This window comes from Xiphophorus couchianus, chromosome 2, assembly GCF_001444195.1.
Source record: "Xiphophorus couchianus chromosome 2, X_couchianus-1.0, whole genome shotgun sequence".
Classification (NCBI taxonomy): domain Eukaryota; kingdom Metazoa; phylum Chordata; class Actinopteri; order Cyprinodontiformes; family Poeciliidae; genus Xiphophorus; species Xiphophorus couchianus.
Window position 1 is genome coordinate 31,588,300 of NC_040229.1, and position 9,949 is coordinate 31,598,248.

At 36.1% G+C, this 9,949-nt stretch overlaps 1 protein-coding gene and 2 long non-coding RNA genes across 4 annotated transcripts; all 3 read right to left on the reverse strand.

The window, feature by feature from the left end:
- Window positions 1-220: 220 nt before the first annotated feature.
- Window positions 221-1,896, reverse strand: LOC114161482 (uncharacterized). The gene is made up of 2 exons (XR_003599030.1): window positions 603-1,896; window positions 221-468 (listed from the first exon to the last, which is right to left on the reverse strand). It is a non-coding gene; the product is annotated as an uncharacterized LOC114161482 (long non-coding RNA).
- Window positions 1,897-3,046: 1,150 nt separating this feature from the next.
- LOC114151961 (lysine-specific demethylase 5B-like) lies at window positions 3,047-6,502 on the reverse strand. 2 transcript variants are annotated; one of them, XM_028029535.1, is made up of 8 exons: window positions 5,444-6,391; window positions 4,806-5,133; window positions 4,522-4,587; window positions 4,340-4,428; window positions 4,156-4,261; window positions 3,926-4,031; window positions 3,536-3,597; window positions 3,047-3,324 (listed from the first exon to the last, which is right to left on the reverse strand). In XM_028029535.1, the coding sequence occupies exons 2-8, from the start codon at window positions 4,845-4,847 to the stop codon at window positions 3,229-3,231; spliced, it is 567 nt and encodes a 188-aa protein (XP_027885336.1). In that variant the 5' UTR covers window positions 4,848-5,133; window positions 5,444-6,391; the 3' UTR covers window positions 3,047-3,228. The 2 variants fall into 2 exon arrangements, 1 of the variants encoding a protein (XP_027885336.1); XR_003597048.1 differs by adding an exon at window positions 6,478-6,502 and having other exon boundaries at window positions 3,047-4,031; window positions 5,444-6,080.
- Window positions 6,503-6,562: 60 nt separating this feature from the next.
- Window positions 6,563-9,224, reverse strand: LOC114152670 (uncharacterized). The gene is made up of 5 exons (XR_003597201.1): window positions 7,868-9,224; window positions 7,608-7,679; window positions 7,025-7,258; window positions 6,789-6,895; window positions 6,563-6,647 (listed from the first exon to the last, which is right to left on the reverse strand). It is a non-coding gene; the product is annotated as an uncharacterized LOC114152670 (long non-coding RNA).
- Between the last annotated feature and the right edge of the window lie 725 nt (window positions 9,225-9,949).

A 9,949-nucleotide genomic window follows, 5' to 3' on the forward strand; every position in this document is an offset into this window, starting at 1 on the left:
TGATCTTAAAACATAACTGATACATTTACAATCATGGTAATATGACATTGAATACATGTAATTAAATAATCTTTACTAAAACAAAAGTACCCAAATGTCAAAGTTTCCAAACTGCATTTATGTCCGTTAAAGACAGACAGGATGAAAAGGAAAGATTTAGTGGACAGACACTCTCTCTGACCTTCCTTCATTGTAGCTGTCCTCCTGTCTGTCTATTAGAAATGGACAGGACAGATACAGAGAGACAGGCAGAGAAAAAGACAGACAGGGAGACAGATGGAGTGAGAGAACTGATTGTGTGTAAATGTGTAATTTTACCATTTTAAAAGTTCCACTGGTTCATGAAGGAGGAGAATGGAGACATGTGGGTTCACTGCTGTGTTTTGCATAAGTCGTTCTGTTGGTTTTGATGTCACTTTTCTGTTTGCAGCTTTTGTTCTTGTTTCTGGGTTGAAGCCTATGAATCGCCTAGAAACAGATGGGAGACAGTTTAAAATGACCCTTTTGCTTTTAAGTACATATTACATTTTTAGATTAGATGCCTGTGAACTACCAAATATGTTTTGTAAAGGCATTACTGAAATAGTTCTCACAGTTCTCACCTATGAAACAATACTCTAAGTGTCAAAAAGCGCTGCTGGACCCGCTTGTGCCCTTGATGCTGTTTCCTGAAAAATAACAATGTTCAGTGACATTAGTTTTAATTTTAACTTAATACTCAGGTACACAGAAACATTTCCATAGACAGATACATTCTGATGTCCTATCCATATATTGTGTTTGCAGACAGAGACACCTTCTGTACCTTCATCTGTAGACCTAAGGATGGAAATACAATAAGATGGCAACATCTCACTATGTTTACCATCCATTAGTCTATGGACAGAAGGATGGAAGTTACAGTGAGACACAGACAATTGGAGTATCTGGGGCGGTGAGAGGTGAGGGGTCGGTCTTGTCACCTCCCATAAGATGCCGCCCTGGGCGGTTGCCTGTGTTGCCCATAGCAGAATCTGGCTGATTAATCACAATGCCTAACTTTGTAAGCTTGAAATATAAATATGCTCACAGCTGTGCAAACCCCTCTTGCTGCACGCCAACAATTTCAAATCCAAGCAATTATCTTGCATTTGTACTCTCCCATACTCAACAGCAACTAAGAGAAATTTACTCCATTACACATGCATACAAGTGGTAACAAACTTGTTCAGGAGCCAACTGATAGATAAGATCTATTTTATTAGATCTATTTTAATTTCTACTTCTTGGATGCCCCACCCTTTTATGATACCATGAAGCCCATATCAAACATGCACATTCTGAAAAAATTTTTTGTTGTCTCAAACCAACCTTGTCTGAAGATTCTTAGTTTTCCAGGTTTTTATATTCAGGAAGGTTTATAGAAACTCAGTTTGTTTTAAACGTTGGTTTAGAAATGTTCCTCTACATTCATTTCCTGTGATGAAGTGACACCATATTGTCCTCATCCAGCCAGTGAAGACAGGTGTAATTTGTGCACGTGAAATTCCGGGCTAGTAAACTAGATGTGCACAACGTTGGTTAAAGACCCAACACAAGAAAGTTGAAACTGTTCAACTCTTGTTGCTGTCTGCAGTTGCGGAAAAAGTATTTTGCTGTTGGTATCTCCCCGTGTGTAAGGCGCTGCTGTGAACTAGATAACCCTCCGCGGGAGAGAGGCTCTGATGTCAAAATAGATGGTTCGATTGATCTGCGTTATGTAATATTAACGCATTAAAATGTTCTGGTTAATCGCGTGCGCTAACGCGTTAACGTTGACAGCAGTGGCGATTCTAGACCAGTTTTAGGGTTGCTTTAGCCTAAAATCCTATTCAGCACCCTTGAATAGGATTGCCACCCATCCCGTAAAAAACGGACTCGTCCTATATTTGGCCATTAAATGTGTGTCTCGTATTTAACCGATGACTGTCCGATAGACACGCCTATCATGCACACATCAACACTAAGTTTAACAATTAGTGATGTGTTGGTCTTTGAAGTGAACGATTGGAAGAGGTCTTGTGCGCTATTCGGTTCCCCTGCGAAAATCTGTTCCCCCTGTGTCGGGAGCGCGCATTACAGCCGGAGAGGCGGATCTGACCATTTTCACGGCGCTTCTGATCGATTTCTCGGTAAAAACAACTCAGTTAATCATGTCAAGCTTGTAACATTTAGTTTAATCGGCAGCTATTGTTTACAAAATTGTAAAAATAATTAAATAAACGAGGTCTTTTTACGCTGTTTTGTGTTATTTTAAACGCCAAGAGAATCGGTCTTTTTCTAACTTTTGTCACTTACGCCTGACAGAAATAAAAGTCAGTCAACACTTAGTGTGTATTTATAATTTTTCATTGCTGATATAAGACGATTGCTGAAAGCATGGCATAATTATTAAGACTTCCTGAAAAGACGAAAGCGTGGACTTTCTGGTAAATCCCGTTCTAATGTAAAATATGACAGATTACTGTAGTAAGGGCATTTTTAGTATACTGCAGGCTATCACACATAACAATTTTTGAGAATTTGGCAACAGTTGCCCTTTATTCCCAAACGTTATGGGGGGAGGAGAGTAGAGAATGAATATTTCAGCTGCCTGAAATAATCTGTTCCCCTCCATAACATGGGAACAAATTAATTCACCAACAAGGCCTTAACTCTGTTTATTCCTCTTATCATCAACAATAAATCCTGTGAATTTGGTAACATTTGCTCTTTATTTGACAAAGTTATGAGGGGGGAACCATATATTTCAGCTGCCTGAAATAATCTGTTCCCCTCCATAACATGGGAACAAATTAATTCACCAACAAGGCCTTAACTCTGTTTATTCCTCTTATCATCAACAATAAATCCTGTGAATTTGGTAACATTTGCTCTTTATTTGACAAAGTTATGAGGGGGGAACCATATATTTCAGCTGCCTGAAATAATCTGTTCCCCTCCATAACATGGGAACAAATTAATTCACCAACAAGGCCTTAACTCTGTTTATTCCTCTTATCATCAACAATAAATCCTGTGAATTTGGTAACATTTGCTCTTTATTTGACAAAGTTATGAGGGGCCTTGGGATTTAAACTTTTTTCCATAGCTGCCTTATATCAAAGTCTTGTAAGTATAAATATCAAACAGTTTTCAAAATGTAATTTATTAACCTTTAAACAACATACATAAACAAGCACACCACAGCAATCTCAGGAACAAAGGCAACTAAGGCAAACACGCAAAGCAGTGATATGTTTTTTCAGTTGGTGGGCTTCCCACACATGCATGATGGAACCACCTCAGACACACGTCACACTGGATCTAGGAAAGAAACCAAAAATATCAGGTTTTTTTTAGAAAAATATGTCTTTACAATTACAATATATAATCAATCATTTTAGATTCCTTTATATTCCAACTGTTGGAGGATCATATCATAGCTTGTTTACGCAAGATAAGATTAGATAAAACTTGTCCTCTTCATTTAGTTTACTAACACTAAGTCTTTGAATAATTCTAAAAACTTTCCTACCCAGTTCACATCCGTGTCACTTTCCATCTCTCCACAGAAGTGACACAAGTCTTTTAGGTCCTCTGTTAACAACAAAAGTATAAAAACACACACACACGATTATACATGTACAATCGTGACCGTATATATGTGTGTTTGTGTGTGTATAAAACTATTACACAGGATGTGCTAAGCACCAACACAGTCATTTATGAAAAAAATATAGAAGATGAAATGATTGTACTTATTAATTTGTAGACAAACAATTTCCTTAAATAAATGTTTTCAGAGTCCATGTTAATGTATTAAGTTTTGCTAAGTACAGATGTTTTAGCCAAACATACAAATAATAGTAATCATGATAACAATTGTCATAAACACTCAAAATAAGAATATTAATGTTATCCTCACCACTGTTAAGGATTAGTCTCACAGCAATTTCCAACCTCATGCTGTGGACCGCCTCTCTGGAAACAGGAAAATCCACAACCTCTTTTGACAGGATTTTTTCTGCAAACTGAAATGAACAGCTTCATTTAATGTCTTTAAATTTAAGTAACAAAGTAAGTAATTCACTGTACATGTCTCAAAATATATATCAAAATCCTAAAGTCATACACTGTGTGACAATATGTCCGCACCTTCAGTGAAAATACACCACATGATGAGCTATCCTGTTGTTTTGGATGCTTGACTGTGTCACATGTCCAACGTGAGACATTGCACCCCTTCTTCCTCATAAATGCCCTGTAAATATAGATATATTAATAAGAACAACTTTATTTGATTTTCATACTTGAGTTAAAGTTAAATTTTTAACCATACCTTGTGATTTGCAAGCATTTCTGGATGTCTTGTTTTGATTCCCCCAGTGGATTCAAGAACAAAGACTTTTTGTCTTGTGGGTAGATCACCTAGAAAGTGGGCATTCGACAGTTTTCATGTGGTTTTTGTCTATGAGATAAGTATGATATAGATTGTTTTTAGAGTATAAAAACATTTATTACCACTAAAGTCCAGTGGTGGTGTTGATTGTTGATTCCCAGAATTATTTCATAATTCATTGGGTTCATCTGTGAATAATAAAAAAAAACATAGATTTTTTCATATCAAGAACAAAATATGTTTAGTAACACACACACATAGCACTGAGATTATACTTTTTTATAGGTGATACAGAAAAATCTGTAAAATCATATAAAAGTCAAAACATTTTCTTTTCATCGATTCAAAAATACTAATAACACATGGAAGAGTAACACAGAAGCACAGTGGAATGTGTAAGATCTACCTTTTTTAATCTAGGACTTTTTCCCTGCCACATTGCTGTCATTGCAAATGAATCTATGAACACAGCCTGTCCTGTGTTCTTGCTGTTGTATTCCTTCACGATGACGGCCAGAAATGCATTAATAGACTGCAAATGTATTACAAGAAAAAAGATTAGTTAAATACTGTAACAGCTGTGATATTTGAAAACAATGTAGTCATTGTACCTACCCGACTCTCCAGTTCCATGTCAGGACCAATTTTATTCATGTCAAAGTAAAACAACTTATATGCATTCACTTTTGACAGAAGGACAAAGACGTTTTTTCCAGTAAAAGCATCATGCACATCTGATGATGAGGATGGGGTGAGGAGTGGAAAACAAATAAAAAGTTAAAGATTAGTTTCATTGTCATGACACCCATTTCATTTAATTTTACAAAACATTTGATATGTTATCCATATTATGCAAATCATATGATTGGAGTCTGAGGAAGTATTAACTTCACTGATTCATACAGCTATTTTTTACATAGGAATTAATAATAAAGCAAGCAGTTTGTTGCACTGACTGACTGAAATTATTCCTTTCATTAAAACAAGACGAAAGCATATTAGTACAAAGACAGACATTTTTTGTGAATTTAAAATAAAATTTACATTTCTCTGCTAGAGATTTTCTCTGGGTAGCAGATGATGGAGCAGGGGGAGATGATGCTGGAGCAGGGGGAGATGATGCTGGAGCAGAGGGAGGTGATGCTGGAGCAGAGGGAGGTGATGCTGGAGCAGAGGGAGGTGATGCTGGAGCAGAGAGGGGTGATGCTGGAGCAGAGGGGGGTGATGCTGGAGCAGAGGGGGGTGATGCTGGATCATAAGGCGGTAGTGCTGCATCAGCCAGGGATTGAGCAAAATTTATTTTGCTTCCTTGATTTTTTAAACAATGTGGCAGTCGGGGACTCTCTTTAATGCAGATTTTCAGATGGTCAGTGTTTATCTTCCGGAATATCACACCATTATCATCTTGAATATCTGCATTTTTGCCTTGGATACTGATGACTGTATAGGGTCCGAGAAAACCAGCATCCAATTTCCCACCTTTTCTCTGCTGACTGCGTATGTTCTGCCTCCACACTCGGTCACCAGGTTTAAACACAGTGCCAAGGTGTTGTGCTCTGCCCTTTGCTTTCTCCTGTTTTTTGGAAACACTGTCGCTGACAATGCTCCTCAGGCTTTCTTGTATTTTGACGTCCTCTGCCAACTCCTCCACTCCAACGATGTCCTCCACAGCACCGTCAATCTTTAAACACAAAATTAATATTTCAAGTGTCAGTTCAAATCTGTCATTTAGAAAGCATACACTCATCATATTTATGGCATGCTACAGTGAGATATCACAATATATTCTGGAAAAGAGTATACTGACAATGTCTCTTGAAATGGTTTACACAATTTTCACATTTATAGAAAAAATTCTGAAAACCTTTTCAGAATAAAGTCCTTTGTGAATGATGCACTTAAAGTAGATGCTTTACATAAATTCATGACCTCACTGAAATTTAATTCAGATGCAAAGTCTTCCTGACTATGCAAGAAAACATAAAATGTTTTTGAAGAAACTCAAGTGGTAACTGAAAAATATAATTTTTTTACTTAAATACAATACCATGAAATGGAAAGATTGACCATAACCCTACCATGTAATGTTCAGGGACTTCCGAGGGATAACGTGCCTCTCTTCCGAACATGAGGAAGTTTGGGGAATACTGTGTAGTTAATTTGTTTTTTGGTGCGTATCCCAAACATCACAGCATCCAAATACTCATCCCAGGTGTGTGGATGGCCATCCACAACCTTACTCAGAGCTCTAAAATACATGAAAAGTGTAAGATGTCACACATAACACGTGATTTCTTACAATTAGCCTTATTTTGTAAGTAGTTTAGCAAATACACGTCTTGTTTTGTGATCTTTCTTTGAAAATGTATAGATTAGAGATAGTACTCACCTTTGAATGGTCCCATTCATTTTTTCAACCAACCCATTTGTTTGGGGATGGTATGGGGAACACAGACTTCGTTTGATATTGAGAATTTTGCACACTTCTTGGTTTATCTGAAAATTTATAAACAATTAGCTCTGACAAAATAGACTGCATATTTAAACAACATATCGAACAAAATAGTGTGAAGGAGGACATTCATTGTGTTAAATTTCTCTAAGAGATTCAAAATAAATACTTACAGAATTTACAAATTCTCGTCCTTGGTCTGTCAAAATCCTTTTGGGGGCTTCAAACTGATGCACAAACTTAATTATGCATTCCGTAACTTCAGGTGCTGATTTACTCTTTAGTGGATATGCCTGTGGCCACTTCGTAAAATAGTCAATCATGACACAAATATACTTGTGTCCAGATTTTGTTTCGGCCAGTTTTCCAATGAGGTCCATCCCAATTAATTCAAAGGGATGGGTAACCTTAAATGAAAGATTTAATAGATTAATAAATAAATAAAAATAGAACAGGAAAATCTTTGAAAGCAGTATATCCATCCATCCATTCATTTTCCTCCGCTTTATCCGGGGTCGTGTCGCGGGGGTAGCAGCTTCATAAGCAGTATTTTGTCAAGCTAAAATAATATGTTCTCAGTATATTGTAAAATGTTTAGAATAATAAAAATACATTCCTTAATTTTATACATCAACTTGTTCAAAATGTAGGCCCTTTGTGAGAACATGGACAAAGCAGGAGAACCAACCACTGCACTGCTGCACACTACCATGTAGTCTCACTAAAACTGTTTCTTTTTACTATGAATTACTTTACCTTTATGGGAGTATACACTGATGGCTGTTTCAGTGCTGGGGCACTGGCCTGACAGGATGAGCACTCAGAGACCTGGGAAGTGAGTGAAACACAAAAACCAACAAGAATTTAAGACATGCAAAGTTGACATTATTGGACAATTATAGTTTCATATTGGTAAAACAAATAAGGCTTACACATTTATTTTCCTAAAATTTAAATCTTGTATTTGGTATTACGAAAGAAAATTATTTATTTAGTCCACTGCTTATGTAACATACCCATTTCTTGATGTCCACAGACATTCCTGGCCAATAAAATCTCCTTGAGATGGCATCTGTTGTTTTTGTTTGTCCACAATGTGCACCTGTAGGGCTGGCATGGAAGTCAACAAATATTCTTTCGGCTTCCTCAGCACCTTTAACAACTTTGACCTTTGTTGAGCACAAACTGCCTTTGTGTTTAACATAGAACAGGTCATTTCCTTGGAAAAGATAAAGGACACCAATAAAAATATGACCGAAGCATGAAATTCTATTATTAAAATACATTTATAATTCTACAAATATGCAAATGTATACTACTACTGAGTTATACATAGAGGCTGAAACAAGAAGCATGCAATAAACAGAACAGGAAGAAAGACATTATCAAATGCATATTTATTTTAAAATTTTACTTTTGGAGAAAAAAATAAACAGTGCTCATTTGAAGGAGTAATGTCTGTGAATTTGTTGACGTAATGGTTTTTATTCACAATTGTCCACTTTGCTAGATTTTGTTTCTTTTATTGATGAATGTAGAAATACGGGAATCTTTTTACAACACAACTTAGAAATAGAACTGGAGTACAAGTGTAATTCACATGAATAACATCTGCAGTCAGGAACATTGTGCGTTATTCCTGCATTATAACGTGGAGTAACGTTCGTGTGTGCACACATATTAATCGAAATTAAATGCAGCAGTAAATCAATAACAAAAAAACATTGAATGTTATCTAACTGTTTTTAGATAACTTATGCATTCCACTATTTGCTACATATTAAAGTAGAGGTTACCGTCAATGCATCAATCTGGAAGATAAAGATAATTACCTTCAATCTTGTACGACGAGGCTTTCCTTCGAATGACATATTTTCTTTCCTTCGTTGACTGCGGTGGATATTCGCCTTTAACTTTATAGTTAAAGAGCGTTTCATATTCAACACTGTCCATATTTAAGAAAAGTGTCGACTTAATCAAATAGTTGGCTTAACTTAAAGCAAAACGTGACGAACAATCTGCCCAACACCTGCACATTTGCATAATTGATTGGAGCAACAGCACCACGTGATTTTTGACTTTCTAGAAAACACCGTATGTGTTTATATTGTAAGGTGCATTGTTAGATGTAAAATCTGCAACATATTTGTAACTTGGAAGATACACATTTAAACAGAGCATACATTACATAAAGATAATCAAATCAACAGTAATATTTATTATAACCATCTTAGATTTCAAAATATCAAATAATTAATTGCTTCAAACGATATATAGACAAATAATGACCAACAGTTTCAAAATTCACAGGGTTTGCTTATTTTTTCCCATGTTATGGAGGGGAACAGATTATTTCAGGCAGCTGAAATATATGGTTCCCCCCTCATAACTTTGTCAAATAAAGAGCAAATGTTACCAAATTCACAGGATTTATTGTTGATGATAAGAGGAATAAACAGAGTTAAGGCCTTGTTGGTGAATTAATTTGTTCCCATGTTATGGAGGGGAACAGATTATTTCAGGCAGCTGAAATATATGGTTCCCCCCTCATAACTTTGTCAAATAAAGAGCAAATGTTACCAAATTCACAGGATTTATTGTTGATGATAAGAGGAATAAACAGAGTTAAGGCCTTGTTGGTGAATTAATTTGTTCCCATGTTATGGAGGGGAACAGATTATTTCAGGCAGCTGAAATATTCATTCTCTACTCTCCTCCCCCCATAACGTTTGGGAATAAAGGGCAACTGTTGCCAAATTCTCAAAAATTGTTATGTGTGATAGCCTGCAGTATACTAAAAATGCCCTTACTACAGTAATCTGTCATATTTTACATTAGAACGGGATTTACCAGAAAGTCCACGCTTTCGTCTTTTCAGGAAGTCTTAATAATTATGCCATGCTTTCAGCAATCGTCTTATATCAGCAATGAAAAATTATAAATACACACTAAGTGTTGACTGACTTTTATTTCTGTCAGGCGTAAGTGACAAAAGTTAGAAAAAGACCGATTCTCTTGGCGTTTAAAATAACACAAAACAGCGTAAAAAGACCTCGTTTATTTAATTATTTTTACAATTTTGTAAACAATAGCTGCCG

Excerpts from the sequence above, each read along its gene's own strand:
- LOC114151961 (XM_028029535.1), bottom strand. The coding sequence starts at position 4,847 with ATGACAGCAATGTGGCAGGGAAAAAGTCCTAGATTAAAAAAG. Across the intron at positions 4,032-4,155 it reads GTGGTGTATTTTCACTGAAG|TTTGCAGAAAAAATCCTGTC; the intron begins GTGCGGACATAT and ends TGTTCATTTCAG. Across the intron at positions 3,598-3,925 it reads GAGACTAATCCTTAACAGTG|AGGACCTAAAAGACTTGTGT; the intron begins GTGAGGATAACA and ends TGTTGTTAACAG.